The sequence below is a fragment of the Eufriesea mexicana genome, unplaced genomic scaffold (genome assembly GCF_001483705.2).
Source record: "Eufriesea mexicana isolate 0111107269 unplaced genomic scaffold, ASM148370v2 scaffold9187, whole genome shotgun sequence".
NCBI classification, from domain to species: Eukaryota; Metazoa; Arthropoda; class Insecta; order Hymenoptera; family Apidae; genus Eufriesea; species Eufriesea mexicana.
This window is the reverse complement of record NW_016916911.1, coordinates 195,918-213,583: the sequence shown is the minus strand read 5'-3', so window position 1 is coordinate 213,583 and position 17,666 is coordinate 195,918. Positions and strand designations below refer to the sequence as shown.

Here is a 17,666-nt window from a genome sequence, read left to right as displayed (position 1 = left end):
TGCGTTTATAACATATACGTATATCCGAACGATTGGCATTCGACTTTCTTTTTTCCAATTTGACCAGTTCGAACGGTGAACAAGAGATAAATTTCGTCGAGAATTTTTAGAACTCTTCGGAAGCTTGATTCTACATCGACAGCTGAATTATTCGTAAAGATTCGATTGAGAAAGAAAAAAAGGGTTGCGTTGCTTCATTCATAAGCTATAAAAAAGCTAGCCGAGCGTTGCGTCTTGAAGTGTGCTACCATTTTGCTGAGCTGATATAATCGGCGATCCTTGGGTAAAAGAGGTAGAGAATCAAGCTTCGAGAGAAAGGAGTGGTACGATTTCTCCTTTAAACGCGAATCGACAGACGCTTATTTCTACGACGAACACCAAAGCTTTGAACACAATCGGGGCAATAGAGAGACAGAGTCGGACGACGATAAGGAAATATGTAAAGGGGATCGTTTCGCTGCGTCCCAATAAGAAATGCCTCGTAATCACGTATAACTAACAAACGATCACACTCGTTCACGCATACATAACGCACGCAATAAAACACTCTCGGTAATCGCGTGCGGAAAACATAATGTTCCGATGAGAATCGATTATTAAATTTACTCATCGTGTGCGCGTTTTAATTTTGTCCGTTTATTTCCTCTGGTCTCCTCGCATTCCTCGGTCGTTCTTCACGTTCCTTTTCGCTACTATCCGTAAAGCCATCGACGAGCCAACGACTTTCATCAGAACGATCCACAATCCGGTTGCGGATGCGATTATATAATTAATACATATACACAACAATACGTGCAGAAGAGCCCTTTCCTTATTAATAATATATTATCAGTAATAATTCTTATACACCCCCCTTATATAACCCCGTTAGACTATCCCGATAAACGTAATCGCCAGCCCGTTGATATAGTTTAATATGAAATAATTTAAAGCGTTAGCGGGAAATCGAACGTATGCGCGACTGGTCTCTCGTCGACGACTCTACGCGTGAACATGAACACAGTCTCCGCGGCGAATTACAACTAGCATAGTTTATTCTCGCGTAACGGCCACATCGGATCAGGAGGAATAGGTTTATCTCCAGTGGAGCCGCGCGCAATCACTACTCGAACCAAATCGATCAACGTGTGTTGTGTGTTGTATACATAGTCACTGCACGATCCACAGAGTGCCGGCGAGATTCAACGCGTGATTAACTGTATCGTGTGATTTGGTATCTCGATGGTTGTTTACGAGCTTTTACCAAAATCAGAATGTCCTAAGCGAGCTTTTTCTCCGTATTATTGTTGGCAACGTAACCGTTGTTGGTTCCGTTGCTGTAACAGCTGTTGTATTCCTTGTTGTAGATCGTCGCATACGACGAGACACCGTTTTGTCGCGGCACCGAATCCTCCAGGATCGGCATGCAAAGGCCGGTCGAGCCATTCTGTAAGCTCTTTGCCGTCGGCTTTCTCGATTTGTTCACGTACTTCGCTTTGTAAAAGTCCGAAAATAAACCTAAGAAAAGCACGCCATGTAAACCGATCCAAATCATGAAGCCACGAGGATAATCGCACTCTGTGAAAAGAAGCTGGAACTGGTGACTCATGATCAACACGAATTGCACCTAAAAAATAAATTCCTTTTGTTACAGACCAGCCAGCGGAGGACTATAAAATCGTAAATCATTACTATCGTTCAGTGAATTTACCATTTGCAAGGTAGTCAGGTACTTTTTCCACCAGATGTACTTCTGATACTCCGGGCCCATTGCAGCCACCATATAATAGAAGTACATTATAATGTGAACAAAAGTGTTCAAGAGGGCGAAGAAAGTGCTATGTCCACCTGGTGCGAACTTCAATCCCATCCAAACCGAGAATGGCATTATTCCATGGTGGATCACATGAAGCGTAGACACGTGTTGGTTCTTCTTCCTCAGAATGAAAAATAGCTGGAAAAGCAAGTATACATGTTAATAATCGTCATCATTTCGACAATCGCATTATCAATTGCATTTAACAAAAGAGGGACAACAGAAATTAAGTTTAATAATAACATAAAAGAATTTCCTTCGTTGCAAACTCGTGCTACATCTTGTTCGTTCTGCTCAAACGGGCACAAACGTTGCTCGATATTACCGATTCCTATGAAAGAAAGCTTGCCAGTTACCCGAACGTAAGATTAACCTTTGTTTGCTTCTAGCCAAAGAAGATCCAAGATCCATACAATCGTCGTGGGGTGCAAACCTAGGTACACCGATCGCGAAAGGAGCAAGCTATCCAAGATCACGCAGATCCTCGTTAGAAAATCTCATCTCCCGAGTGTAACGAAGCTTTAAAAGTCCTAAAAACGGTAGCCAGGTATATTTTAAAGTAACACCCCGCTCGGTGGTCCCGAATGCTCTATTTCTTCATCGCCGACTCTGTTTAAGGTCCATCGATTTCTCCTGTGCACAGTGTGCATTGGGCGAAGATGGAACGACCCTCGATTTTACTATTGTACGAGAGCAGCAGCGTGTTCGGTTCTACGAGCAGCGGCGATAGCTGGCCCGATAAGCGATTAAAACAGGAAGAAGAAGAACGGTGGCGTGCGCAGGACGAAGGATACTTACAGTATCGAAGAACTCGGTGAATTTGCTGATGTAATACCACCAGCATGTGTTCGCCATTCGGAGCGCCATGGCGTTGTTGGAGTAGTCGACTGGTTGGCACCGGAAACTGTATCCTTTCGCCCAGCCACTCATCAAGTACTGAAACAAGAAAACGTCGGAAAGTGAGGACAATAAAAGGGGTGCATTCACCGAGAGACGACTACGACTACGACAATCAGCATATAGAGTGCGATCGCTCGCTTTTCACCGAGAAACTCTGTCCCTCCGCTCGCTTTGTTCGATCAAGAAGCCAGGAAAGCCAGGGAAACAGCCGAAGAGGGGGGAACAAAAGAGTCCTCCGGCTGTGTTTCTCTCGCAAGACGACTTCGCTACTATTTTAAATTCTAAAAGCCCGCGCTCCTTCGAGAATTACGAACAATGCGCCTGTAGTTTGTTTCCTGTAGCCTTTCGGCTGTGTTTCCACAATTTTTTCCGAAAAATCAGGCCACGCGTGCTCTAGTCCGACCTTAAACCATCGATTCGCAAACTGCATCTCGATTAACCCTTCAACTATACCGAGCCAGTCACAGCGAGTAACACCGGTATAGTGCGTTCGAGAAAAGAAGGCACAGTGTGCTTACATCCTCACGGCTGATTAATTCCGCTGACACTCCCATCGTCGCAGGCAGTGACCGCTACTGGTCCAAGATGGCGACGACGAAGGTCATCAGACACCGTCTTCGGCCAATAGCGACCACTGCTCGTGCCTTCTTTTCTCGAACGCACAATACCTCCTTTTATTGGACTTTTTGCTTCTATGGTTTACGAAAATTATCGCTGACGCGCCACTGTGTGCATATTTTTGCAAATTCGATTTTCGTTTCGATCTTGGAGTAGAAACGCGATTACCATTGGAACTATGGAACGAGTGAAAATGACGTTTCTTAATTTTTCTTCTTCTTTTTGGAACTGTACCAAACACACGCAGTAGCTAAACTAAACTTCCAAACGTAGTTATTTTCTCGATCAAATTTAATTATTTGCTTCGTAACGTCCCAATTATTGGTAGCTGCGTATAAGATAGGTACACAGGCAGTTCTATCGTTAAATATACAATCAACCCATTTACGACACGATATTCTGGAAACACGCCCCAAAAATTGTATAATGAACACCGTGAACTCGCATATGGCACGAATATTTCCCTCACGCTGTTTTTGTTAATTCACGTTAATTATACACCTGGTTCTCTCGTAACACGACACTCTGATATAACGCGATACGAAAATTACAACAGCCTTTTATAACGAGATATATCTTATGGCAGGATTTACAGCGGTGTTTAATAAACTTGCACAACTTTCGTTCGCCGCGAGTGTCTCCATCTTAAATTTCGATACAACAGGAAACGAATTAACCGCGTAACAAGGGGGATCGAGTGTGCTTTATTTTCATCGTACGGCTTTAATTGCTGTTATATACGTATACCGTATATTTAGCGCGTGTTACAGGTCAATAGTTCTAGTGTCAACGTTCCTCCCTGCTCTTATCCGAGTTTTCCTCTAATCCTTTCGGCATGGCCAGGCGATTATCATCAATTAATTATCGAACATGGTGCACGATTCGCGGAAACTGCGCTAGAGATCGGTACTTACTCGCGTGTATAGCGTATCACGGAAGCGAAATCTCGCGAGACCACGATAATTGGCTAAGTGGCGACTATTTTATTCAAAGCGAGTACCAAGTGTAACGTTACGAGTGTCCGCGAAGGACATGTCTCGCTTCGAACTCGGAACGAACAATCCGCCAGAAACACGTTGTAATCGTTTTCTTAATTCGTATCTTTGCACCAATCTTTGGACACCGGTGCCAACAGGTACATCTTAACATTAAGTTAACGATGATCGACGTCATTGAGCCAGAATTAGCGATTTTTTAATACTTTCAGGCTAACGTAAAGATGTTCGACCTTCATCAGCGATGCAAGGTTTATCATTTAAACGGTTTAGGATGAATCTGGCGTCGATGAAAGTAATTTTAATGGAACCTGGTCGTATTCCCGTGGCTACTTGGTCCGAAGTTCGGATGCGAAATAACCGGTTATCTCGAAGAGTTCGAGAACCGAAACAAACGGAGGTATCGTTCAGATAACACGGTTTGAATAACTTATAAGCACATAAGGCCGCTGCTAATATGTATTGAAAAATTCCATGCATCTGTGAGCGAGTCACGGTTGCGGTAACTCGTGTTATGGAAATGTTCCTCGTCGTCTCGTTTTCTTCGGTATTTCACTGAATTTACCCATCTCAATGTTCTCCCTATATCTGCGAGAAACATCGTGGATGAGGCTTCTCCAGCATCGAATCTCTTTCATTGTCTCGAGACAGAATTAACCCTTTACAGTGGAGTCTTTTCACTGCTGCAGAGTTTATGACATTTTTTTGGAGATAATACGATGTTTACTAATTTTTGTGACTCTTATAGCATTGCTAACCAGTGACTGAAAGTTTCTTGCCTCGACTGCAGAAGGGTTAATCGTGTAGGAAATGTCAGAGATGCGTCTTTCGAGATCGTGACAATTGTATTCGAGTAAAAAGAAGGCTGGTATTAATTAGCAGGTTTTCGTGGCCCATTAAGGTCGGTGAAAGGGGCGTATTATACATAAACAAAGGACAGAACGTCGCATGTAATTTAATCTATTTTAAATTGTATATAGAAAGGCACGCTATTCGAAATTTCTCGTAGCCTCCCTGTAATTTCCTGCAGCCTTTCAATGCCGTGCGTTTCCGTGCTCGACTAAAAATTGCCAGTCCGTTAACCTATGCAAGTTCGAGAGAAAGAAGACGATAATGATAACGAGGCGCGAGGAAAATAATCAAGAGCTTTCAAGATCTCGCGCAATTATCTAGAAGTACACGCGAGCATGAGCCATACGTGGTAGGATTGAAAAGCTGCCCTGTGTCTGTTGGGTGACCGAGCTTTTCGGAAGCCTGACGAGGTTCCTCGGCGAATTTCGTCGAGTCGGGTTATCGCGTGACGCACGACATCCGATTCGTGTAATTTGATTGGTATCTTCGACGCCAGGACACGGAATTCCATTAAACTTGACCGTGTTAAACAGAGTTAGGAAAGCTCGGGTATAGTTGGAAGCGTAGGTCGTCCGGTAACGAGAACACAACGCACGTATGGCCGAGGGAGTTGTGTGTCAAGGCCACGCGGTGTGATCTCGCGTTAAACACCATACGCACGCCAGGATAATTTTTCAGCACGCATATCCGCGCCGATTAGAGTTCCGCGAGCCACGCTCGGCTTCACTTTCCGGCTCGTTTCGTCGCCTCGTTTCGCTCGTTCGCTCGAAAAACGACGGATAAAGCAGACTTCCTCCGATCCATCGAGTTCACCGTTTCGTGCACGTCCCTAGGAGCAGATTTTCCAGGCTCTTCGGGCGTAAAGTCTCGCGTCCCCTCGGAGAACTGTTTCACCCGGCACTGCGGTTGGTTTGCAGTAACTCGGAATTCTAAGGACACACGGACGTCGTGTGCAGCTTTGTGTGATGTAACGCCACGCTATGGTTTCCGTGGAACCCTAATTACGCCCACTGCAACACCGGCGAAACGTCGGTACACTTGTCCGTTAGGATAGCGTTCGCACAGGAAACGTTAGACAGTATCGACGTTACTTGCGAGCACGTCCATAAACTCGGGCCGTATGACGGTTACTGCTACTTCCTGCGTTTCAAAATATATCATCCTATAAATATCATCGAGATATCGAAATCGACGTAGGAAATTTCGCACCTGTTCCAGGGATACGTGTCGCAGGGAACCGTGTCATCGTGTCACGAAAATTACGTCCCTGCTCATTACGATACCCTGCAGCAACGTTCCCCCTCCAATGGTAAAACAGAACGGTCGACTCGAACCTTTACGGCGTACTAATAGCTTCTCCCCGACGACGAGGAAAGTTCTTTCGATGCTCGCTCAGCGTGGCTAATGCGCTCCCTAAATCGACTGCTCAATTCTAGAAAAAACTCCGCCTCGAAGGATTTCTGCGAAAATTGGGAATCTCCTCGATGTAAATGACCAATGGCAACGTCTTTCCAACCGGTCCAATGCTACACAGATTTATTCGTGTTTTAAATATATCATCGCATTAGTTCACTTTCGTGAATTTTTAATTTAAGGTTAAGGTTAAGGTTAGGAAATCTGACACGTGTATGACAGACGTGTACGCACGGCTATAACTTACGGTTCGAACAGCGTGGAGTCGATGATTTATGCTCAACAACAAATCGTTTTTGCATTGTAATAAAGTTCATGGGCTTAATGCTCCGTTAATCGATGTCGAGTTATCTCCAATGCCAGTCTATTAATATAAGAAGCAAACGAGACGTATTGACAGAGTAAAATTGCACACTTCTTACCGAGCGTCTGTGCGACAAGGTTATCGAAACGCACGTCACTCGTGAGTCATTAGATTGATAACTTGACCGGTTTGTTATACGTACGTGTTTACAACGCAATCTTGTCACTTCTTCACCCTACTTTTCTCTCGCTATATCCTCGCGGTTTGTATCGTCAATAACGCACACGCGGCATGTTTATCACCGCAAACTGCGAGTTTGTTAGAAAAGCGATTAACGTCTCGAGCATTTCTCGCCGCGCGCAGCACGCCAGTAACCTCCATGACAGGTTAGGGTTTACACAGCTTCTTCGCGCGCAGCGCGCGATATTCAAACGTTGGAAAAGCGTGTCGAAACTAACCGCGTCGCGGTCATGTTTGCGAAAGGAAATTTATCTTTCTAATACTTCTTAACTGTTACTTAACGCTTTATCCAAGTGTCAACATCCTGTATTTTCTACCGCAATACGATGAATACATTTTCTTCGGTATGTCCGTAAGGTTATGTTTTCTAATCCTACTTACCTACAAATTTTATTCGACCCAATTCAAAATTTACGCTAAATTCACGCTTTATTTAACAGAGAGAAACGTGGAAGGATAATAAGCCCAGGAATATATTAAATTCCTATAAAAATATACATCCATTGATAGGTTTGGAAGTGAAAGTAGTCAGAACGAAACGCCCAGCGTCGATTCTGATTTTCAGTGTCGGTAAAGTCGATTCTCCGACCATCGGAATGTTTTTAATCGTCATCGACGCGTGGTCAGGCAGACGAATAATAATTGGATCGACGAAAAACGCGTAGAAAGTAACGCGACGTACTCCTACGTGAGTACGATTCTCACGAGATAACTGTACCTAGACGTGCATGCGACATACTAAGCACAAACCAAATACGATCGGTATTTCATTAAATACGCACGCGCATTCTTGACCCTCGTCAGAGAGCGGAGCAATTGGAACGTCATGTGGACGTGCGGGACAGTTTCTATTTTCACGAAACAGGAAATCGATCAGCGACCGATCCTGTGGAATCTTACGTTCCTTCCACTTTCAACCGATCAATTAGGCGCCACCACTGTGACCCAAATCGAACTATTATCGACCCAGCCGATATGGTAAACCAAAAATTTCGCTTTACGCGCTCCTACGTTGTGATCGATAAATGTTAATTAACAAGCACGAGTATTTTACAGGGCAATTTCACGCGTGAAACCCTTACACGCTACGATTCAATTACGATTCCGTAGCGAGGAGTTTCGTTTAATTTTTCGTTTAATCTTCTCTATATTCCAGTCACAATGAAATTGTGAAAGCTCTCGGGATTAAAGAGAGTGAATGAGTAACTTACGAGATATACTCGTACTGCAAGGGGTTAGCCCTCTATCGCACGGGTGAGAAATGTCCCAGGGTCTGGCCGTTTTATTTGCTCTTTTATTTATAAACACGGTTTTTTTTCCTCCTAATAAGCCGTGTATTATTTATTACAGTGCGCGTACGGAGTAACGAAAACGAATGGAAATGGCTGCGCGGGTCTCTCAGACTCGTTTGATGGTGGGTCAACAACCCCTCTACCTAATTTATCTAACTCTAAGAAATTATGCATTCAAAGCAGGTCCAATTTTAATTATACACGGTGTCACAGGAATGGTAGGTAGTAAGATCGGTAAGAGATGATTCTACACGCAGAAACGAATCGAATATAAGGAATAAAATTTTTTCATTCGAGGCTTCGTTTCCGAGGAAATCGACTTTGAATGTTCACCGAGTACACTGTGCACTTAGCTACGGTTTACGTGTACGAATCATCGGTACAGGGGTATCGGTGGTTTAATCGACGAGGGAGTGATTTTACGTGAGAAAATGAGTCGAAAATAAAGAATAAAATTTTTCGAGAAATAAGTACGCTGCGCCATCTGTCGTCGAACGCGTAATACTTGACACGAGGCCACGTTCGCGGACGCGTTGGAAAGCTGAAGAATGGAAATCGCAGGTTCGTTTGCCGAGAGCTTTTCATCGACGCGAATGAATTTCATTGACTGGCCTAAGGTATGGCTTATGCGAGCCACGGTGCCCCGCATCGTAGCCAGCGGGCAATAACTTTCACGAATAAGGGGCAAGCGTATGGTTCCCCGGGACCGGCTATTAATTATTCTAGACGGGATCGATGATACGTCGGAATGGGATTACTTGAACGAGTTTGTCGGCTAAGCGAGGGACAATCGTCCGCGTTTCTGTGCCAATGCACATGGCAGGAACACCGAAGCTGCTGGTGGAAAAGCGTACAGGTACAGGTAGACGGGTTAAAGAGAGATAAAAAGCAAGACGAACCTCGTAGAAGATCCACGTGGAGAATAGTGTTTGGATCAAGTTGTACGCTATCAGAGTTCCCCGAAGATTGAAAGGCTTTTTATTTTCCATTAGCCTCGGTCCCATAACCTTGCTGAAATAAGCGTAAAATAGGCATATCGCCATGGTTGGAAGAGGACTGCTCATCATCATCCAATGGTTCACCCTGGGATCTAGAATCAGAACACAGTGACCGTTAGAATGGCGAATGGCAATCGAGACGACACCGAGCCGCGACCAATTCTTTTGTTAGGAATTCGCAAACCAAACTTTCCACGGAACGAACGATTAATCGGACGAATATTAACAAAATTCGAGAGAAGCAACGCTGAACTTTCGACGTCTATTTAGTCCTCTCGGAAAACTTGCGAGTGGTGGCCAATAAAATACTGGGAGGGTTGAAAAAGTCAAAACTTGTTCATTTTCTCTTTCTGTGAGCAGGAAAATGGCCACAGAAGGTGCTCATTCGAAGGCTGTTCTTCACACCCAATACTGGCAAAAATTATTTATATTTTTAAATAAAATAACAGAAAATTAGAAAACCACGTGTTTGTAAAATTATTTTTATATCAATCAGTCTTTCAGTGGCCACCCTTTGCACTGTAATAATTTCAATCATTTTTCCAAGACACATCAGACTTTCCACATAAAGAACGATTAATCGAATAACCTCTATCAGGCAAATATTAACAAAATTCGTGAGGAACATTGCTGAAACTTTGGACTATTTAGTCCTCTCGGAAAACTTGCTCGTGGTGACCAATAAAATACTGGGAGGGTTGAAAAGGTCATAACTTGTTCATTTTCTCTTTCTGTGAGCAGAGAAATGGCCACAACTGGTGGTTACTTGAGGGATGTTGTTTTTCATACCCAATACTGACAAAAATTATTTATATTTTTAATTAGAAAACCGTGTGTTTGTAAAATTATTTTTATATCAGTCAGTTTTTCAGTACCTATCCTGTGTATTAACCATTTGCACTATAATAATTTCAATAATTTCTTCAAGACACATCAGACTTTCCACATAAAGAACGATTAATCGAATAACCTCTATCAGGCAAATATTAACAAAATTCGTGAGGAACATTGCTGAAACTTTGGACTATTTAGTCCTCTCGAAAAACTTGCTCGTGGTGACCAATAAAATACTGGGAGGGTTGAAAAGGTCATAACTTGTTCATTTTCTCTTTCTGTGAGCAGAAAAATGGCCACAAAAGGTGGTCACTTAACACTAGGTTTACGGACACTATCTGTATACCTATTTCTAAGGACACTTGTCAAATTGACAGGTAAAGGAAACCACGTGCCTTCTTTTTTAACGATTAGTTTAATTTAAAAACAATTATATATTACATTAACAGTCTTGATATAAGTTAACTAAATCTGTTACCATCGTATAATTGGAGCAACCCTTCCGTCAAATTGACGGATTCCGTAAATCTAGTGTTAAGGGATGTCGTTCTTCACACCCTAATACTGACAAAAATTATTTATATTTTCAATTAGAAAACCACGTGTTTGTAAAATTATTTTTATATCAGTCAGTCTTTCAGTGGCCACCCTTTGCACTGTAATAATTTCAATAATTTTTCCAAGACACACCAGACTTTCCACATAAAGAACGATTAATCGAATAACCTCTATCAGGCAAATATTAACAAAATTCGTGAGGAACACTGCTGAAACTTTGGACTATTTAGTCCTCTCGGAAAACTTGCTCGTGGTGGCCAATAAAATACTGGGAGGGTTGAAAAAGTCAAAACTTGTTCATTTTCTCTTTCTGTGAGCAGAAAAATGGCCACAGAAGGTGCTCATTCGAGGGCTGTTCTTCACACCCAATACTGGCAAAAATTATTTATATTTTTAAATAAAATAACAGAAAATTAGAAAACCACGTGTTTGTAAAATTATTTTTATATCAGTCAGTCTTTCAGTGACCACCCTTTGCACTGTAATAATTTCAATCATTTTTCCAAGACACACCGAACTTTCCACATAAAGAACGATTAATGAAATAACCTGCATCGGATGAATATTAACAAAATTCGCGAGAAGCACCGAAACTTCGGACGTCTATTTATTCCTCTCGAAAAGCTAGCTCGTCGACGAAAAAATTGCCTCGCGTGGAACTCGTCACGTCCTACATGCACGCAAACTTTCATTAAAATCTGAATTTCCTCGTAATATACCGTACCAATATTCCTTTTTTCCCCCTTGCAACTCGTCCTCCGGAGTTCTCCCGGTGCACGTCGAATCGTTCTCGCATAAGTAAGAGATTAAAGCATTAAACGTAGGAAAGATTAAAGCGTTCGCTACGTGTTCGACGAAAGTGCATCGGCGGAGCAAATGAAACGAAAGATCACGCTGGGGGAGCAATTTCGTAGCAGCGTTCCTCGTGAATTTCTCTGTAAATCCTCGCGTCCAGCTCGTTCGTGGCTATCGCTAATTAAATCTCGTCCACCCACGGTAATAACGTTATGAACCTGTTTAATCATCGGATCTTCACCCGCGATTCCTGACGACCGAATAGAAGGCAAACAATCGTTCTTCCTCGTTGCCTTTTCTTCTCCCCTGCCCCCCATCTGTCCTCCTTTTTATTTTCCACAACCTTATGCATCGTCGTTACGGCACAATAAACCTCGTTATGACGATTTTCCTGTCATTAAACGGCGATAAAGCACTGGCTTCCCGGTTCGTTAACCTCTTTAACACCGTGATTATTTTTAGAAAAAAAAAAAAAAAAAATATATAGGGAAGAAAAAAATGGAAGAAAGACAGAGTGATCCGGCACTTCGTTCTAGCGGCCGATTGAACGCTTTTGTACGTATCGGGGGAAATTGAAACTGTTAGCAGGTCGACGGCACGCTATTCAAACAGTAACGCGAGTCGCATTTATCGAGTGTTTGGTTTTTATAAAAGAAAAGTTAATCGAACGTTTCATATACACGCAGAGGGGAAAAGGAGGGGAATCGATACGTCGATTTAACCTGTCCCTCGCGGAGAAAATGAGCTTGTAATTGCGCCTGTTATCGCGAAAGTCGCTCGAATTGTGTGTTTCCTTTCGAATTTTTCGGTTCTTTCTCTCTTTTTGCTTCTCCAAGACGATTTTTACTTAGCAGTGGACACAGTGATGTGATAATACCAAGTGCAGCGTGTGCGAATATGAAACAAAGAGTTAGGGTAATAGCCTGACACTATGGAAATGAAATTTGTGGTCATAATGTTGGATGACTAACGATTTGTTAGCCCTTAATCATTAGAAGAGTCTAGATAATAGACGCAGAACAATTTCAGAGTTCAAAAACAACTGACTCATTCCTACTTTCACTGAGGGCCAATGGTCATCTTCACCCCACCAAAAATGAACATTATATAAGCACCTACAAAATTTGCGAAATGCCAGTCTTTTCCTCTTCGTCGACTTGTATTTTTCCAACGTAGGCTTGCTGCTAGAACCAGTATTGTATACTGAAATATTAGTATAGCTAATAGTACTAGTATAGTTAGCAGTATACTGCTAGAGAAGAGTAGAAAATCAAAGATTCCCTACTAAAATACTGCCGATACTTTGTTCAGCAGTAAATAAAGAATTGTATAATAATAGAATTGTAGAATTACTTGACTTCGATACCTCGCACACTGTTACATTACATTAAATTTCATATATTAATTAATATCGATCTACCAAATTTTATGAAATCAAGACTGAAGCTCACCTCTCGAGTGCAAAGGGTTATGGTGAATGGCGCGAAATTCAAATCTTGCTACCCTATTACACTGTCCTAATAGTAAAGGTACAGTTCTGCATTCGAAATATATTATAAATCACGATATATCGATCTGACGTTCCAATTTCTCGCCGTTTTACCAGAAATATCTTTGTTCTATCGTAATGTAGATAAATCAACACGAAACAGGCGGTAATACTGTTAGGCCATTTTAGTAATTACCTGCATAATTTTGCCATTGTATATAATCATAATCTCGCAATCAGTGCTTTCAAGGTCTTCCCGCATAAAATGCATAAATATATTTTCCACTCTTTCTGAAATAAGATTTCCAAAGTTCTATTCCAATCTCTGTCAAATTTACCATCTTATCCTACTCGTGAGAAAGTATGATCGCTATGAGAGAAGTCATACTAATCGGTATGCCCTGACATACTGAACGCTGCTTTGATACAGTCGCGTGACAAAATTTAACCCTTTGCACTCGAGAGGCTACTCTCAGTCACCGTTTAATCAAATTCTAAAGATCACTGTTAATTAATATCTCAAATTTAAAATTGTCCAACGATGCGTGGAATATCGAGGTAAAATAATTCTATATCTTACAATTAATTTGCACTTCGTAGTTACCGTTTTGAGAATATCGTCGATTTTATGGCAGGAAGTCTTCGAATTACTATGTTCCTGTAACGAAAAGCTCGCCGAGTGCAAAGGGTTAACCTCTTTCGGTACTACTGCCGCACAATGGCGGCGGCCATGAAACGTTCTCTGGGTATTGCCATCGCCTATTGGCGCCATCTACGAAACGTTCTCTAGGTACTACCGTTGCCTATTCACGGTATCCACGAAACGTCACCGATGACTGTCGCAATCCGAATGAAAAGTTTAGTGTCAATCACGCTCGAAATTTCTATGAATACCGCAAAACGCGATTTCGTGGCTTCCAGTGCAACCACTCTTGTGGAAAACTTCCTCGTACCACGAATTTATAACCACTGCCAGCTCTTCCGTATCGAAAGGGTTAACTTTAAACTTTGATTATATTTTATTCTGTATAAATTCGCGGGGGCTTGAGTCTTGTGCGATGCGTGATGCAGACGGTGGTGGATTGTCGAGAAGTGTGTGTTCCCTCGAACCCTTCTGCCAGGTTCTTATAGGCTCTATGACGACCCATTACGTTTTAAGGAATTAGGGAATTAAGGAATTAAGGAATTACGATTATATCTTTTTAACGTTTACATTCTTTAACCCAAATTTCGACGACAATGGGGTAATTAGGAACATCGGCAACGACGGAGAACAATGGCTAATGTGGCGGGCGAGGGTGACATAACGAAGAGAAGGGAGAACGGGCTAATTATTCGAATACAGGGGCAGATACTGCGAAGTTTCCAGCTGCAATAAAAGTGTTGAACACTCGAATGCCAAATGGCGTCGCGAGATGCATCGGAATAATTACCCTCTTACTCTATAGCCTCTTGATTCGTCGATTATGCCTCGTTTATCACTCATCGGGATTAAAAGACGTTCCTCAGTGTGCGTGAAAATTTCCCAGTTTTGTCTAACATCATTTTTCAGCAAATCGCGTTAAAATTTCGCGATTTTCTCGTGAACCGAGTTCATCGAAAGCGAGAAATTGATAACAACCAATGAGAAAATATGTTTTCCATTCTAGACGTAACGACGTGATAAATTTTCCAGCTGATGAAGATTTTTGGAGATCGTTTGAAAATTTTGCATCTTTCTACTAAAGAGTGTGTAGCACTTTTCCCAGTTTCGGAATACATTGATAACACGTCTGCTTTTCTTCGTTGGAATACTACACCACGAAGTGACGAGTCACTGTGTTGGGATAAATATCCAAGAGAGACTAAATTCCGAGAATTCTAAGAAGTCGCACTGTTCTCGAGTGTTTAGGTTTCGTAAGACTGTCGACTGGAAATGATAAATAAATAAATATAACACTAAGCAGGAAAACAAGAATTATCGATGGAAAAATACTGTGCGAGGTAAATAGTTAGCACACTGAATTCGTGACGTCGAGAGTCACGATTTCTCGACAACGTTAACACTAAATCTACCACAAACCTAACTAGTCAAATTAACAGGTAGATGAACAAAAGGAAGGGAGAGAAATCTTAAAGAAATAGAATAAGAGGAAAAATTGAAAAATTGATTATACGTTTTTTAAATTCAAGGATGCAAGTGCAATTAGCAATTACAGGTAGCCCTCCTAGAACGCGGCATCCTATAACACGGTTTCGCTATAACACGATTTATAAATTGCGAGAACCCTCCTACAACACGGCATCCTATAACACGGTTTCGCTCTAAGAAAATGCGATAAGAAAATTTCAAAAACCTTTGTACAACACTGTACTTCTACATGAGCAGTGACGACGAAGAAATTTATTAAATTAAAGCTGCGTTAAATTAAAATAATATTTCTGTTTCTTTTTTGTTTTGCGTTACACGTACATTTATATCTTTAATAAAAATTAAGTTGTTTATGTAGAATTAGAAAAGAAATTTGTTTTTAGTAAGTTTTCGGAATGTAACCCCACTTTTTGCACTGGCTCCGGGTCTCGTACAACACGGTTTCACGCAACACGAAATTTTCTAGGAACCTATCTACCGTGTTATAGGAGGGTCACCTGTACGTATTTTTCACGAATGAAAATGCATACTGTTACAGATCTCGTTTACAGTTCTTGTTCTACAAGTTCGATCGCTAGATTGCCGAAGATTTCCAACGAATACGTCACCAATGAATAGATTTATTCCTATTGAAAGGTCGACAGCTCTACTCTGAACTTCGGTGGAAGACTATTATTTTGTCCGAACATTCTAGAAGATGTTAGATTGTTCTTCCCTGAAGTTACGAACCTCTGTTTTATTCAGCCAAATACCGGGTAGATATGAAAATCTCGTAACAATATTTTTCGTGACACAGGTCGATTCCTCTGATCGTGCTGCGTAGAAAATTCACGGGGTGCAATGGCGAAAAAATGATTAGTTCTCGAGATATTTAACCCTTTGCACTCGAGAGGTGACTCTCAGTCACCGTTTGTTTCAATGCTATAACTCGAATAACGAATTATGATAATTATATTAACAACTACGCGTGAAACATCGAAATGAAATAATTCTATTCGTTCATTTCTCACGCAAATGCACGATGTTCTATTTTTATTTTGGCATAAAGAGTATCGGCGAGCTTAGGAAAATCTAAGAAAAGCTTCGAATTGCTGTTTACAACGAAAAAGTCTTCGAGTGCAAAAGGTTAGCAAAGGTATCGAATAGAATACTTTGTTGTTGTCAAATACCACTGTTGAATAGAAAATCAACAGTACCGATTCCTCGTTTAACGCTTTACCAGCCGCTCACTTCTCGCCGCCGGTGAACTTCGCGCGGGTTCTACTAGTTGCTGATGGTCATATTTACGCTATCCTTATTATTTAAAAAAGCACTAACATTTGAGACTAACGGAACAAGCATCTGCTCAAAGAATGCTGAGAAAAGACGATCGGGAGAGTTAAAACAGAAGCATAGTGGAAGCATTGTGCCACGCTGAACCGAAGTCACGTCTGCGTGACAGCGGCTGGTAAAGTGTTAACGTGTTAAGAAATGCAATCGGTTGTTCAAATTATCATCCCCGTGCACTCGAAAATTTCCTCGTTATAAAGATGTAACAATTCGAAGCTTTCCTTATATTTTTCTTATCTCGGTGATACCATTTATGTTAACACTTTACCAGCCGCTCACTTCTCGCCGCCGGTGAACTTCGCGCGGGTCCTACTAGTTGCTGATGGTCATATTTACGCTATCCTTATTATTTAAAAAAGCACTAACATTTGAGACTAACGGAACAAGCATCTGCTCAAAGAATGCCGAGAAAAGACGATCGGGAGAGTTAAAACAGAAGCATAGTGGAAGCATTGTGCCGCGCTGAACAGAAGTCACGTCTGCGTGACAGAGGCTGGTAAAGTGTTAAAATAAAAAGAGAAAATCGCGTGTATTTCATTTCAATATTTCACGTGGAGTTATTTGTAATCTAGTAATGCCTCATACTCGTTACTCAGGCTTCCAGATATCGAAACAAACGGTGACTGACAACGAGAGTCACCCCGCTCGAGTGTAAAGGGTTAATTTCGCGAAAGCTGCGATCGTTTCGGCTGAACTGATAGTTCAAATGTCAACTCTTTGCATTAAAAAGGCGACTCTCAGTCGCCGATTGTTTCGACGTCACAAATAGAATGACGAGCGAGAGACAATAACTCTACTATTGTTACCTAAAACGGTATAATCACGCATTAAATATTGAAATGAAACATTTTTGTATGTTAATTTATATCTGCACCATTGCTCTTCCTGTTATCGACTCGACAGCAATGAAGAATGGAGCCGCTTTCCTGCACGGTCAAAAATCCTCGAGTGCAAAGGGTTAATGCCCAGTTTTCAAGGGAGATTCCTGCAAAAAGAAACCGTCCAGCTTTCCTTCCACGTCGACAACCTTTCCATTCGCATCGTCGCAATCGTCGCACATAAATCAAAATTGGCCAGCCATTACTGGATAGAAACCTGACAGACGTGCAGAAAATACCAACGA

General features: G+C 41.8%; 1 protein-coding gene and 1 long non-coding RNA gene across 2 annotated transcripts in view; both read right to left on the bottom strand.

Moving 5' to 3' along the window:
- Window positions 1-4: 4 nt before the first annotated feature.
- Window positions 5-17,666, bottom strand: part of LOC108553058 (elongation of very long chain fatty acids protein AAEL008004) — a 42,598-nt gene continuing 24,936 nt past the window's right edge. Inside the window, exons 3-6 of the mRNA XM_017907810.1 lie at window positions 9,309-9,499; window positions 2,594-2,731; window positions 1,691-1,933; window positions 5-1,606 (exon numbers count right to left, since the gene is read on the bottom strand). Coding sequence (XP_017763299.1) covers window positions 1,259-1,606; window positions 1,691-1,933; window positions 2,594-2,731; window positions 9,309-9,499 — 920 coding nt within the window. The 3' untranslated portion in view covers window positions 5-1,258. The remainder of the gene's footprint in view (window positions 1,607-1,690; window positions 1,934-2,593; window positions 2,732-9,308; window positions 9,500-17,666) is intronic.
- LOC108553061 (uncharacterized) lies at window positions 4,573-7,214 on the bottom strand. Its single transcript, XR_001890602.1, has 4 exons — window positions 7,080-7,214; window positions 6,821-6,937; window positions 6,370-6,686; window positions 4,573-6,300 (listed from the first exon to the last, which is right to left on the bottom strand). It is a non-coding gene; the product is annotated as an uncharacterized LOC108553061 (long non-coding RNA).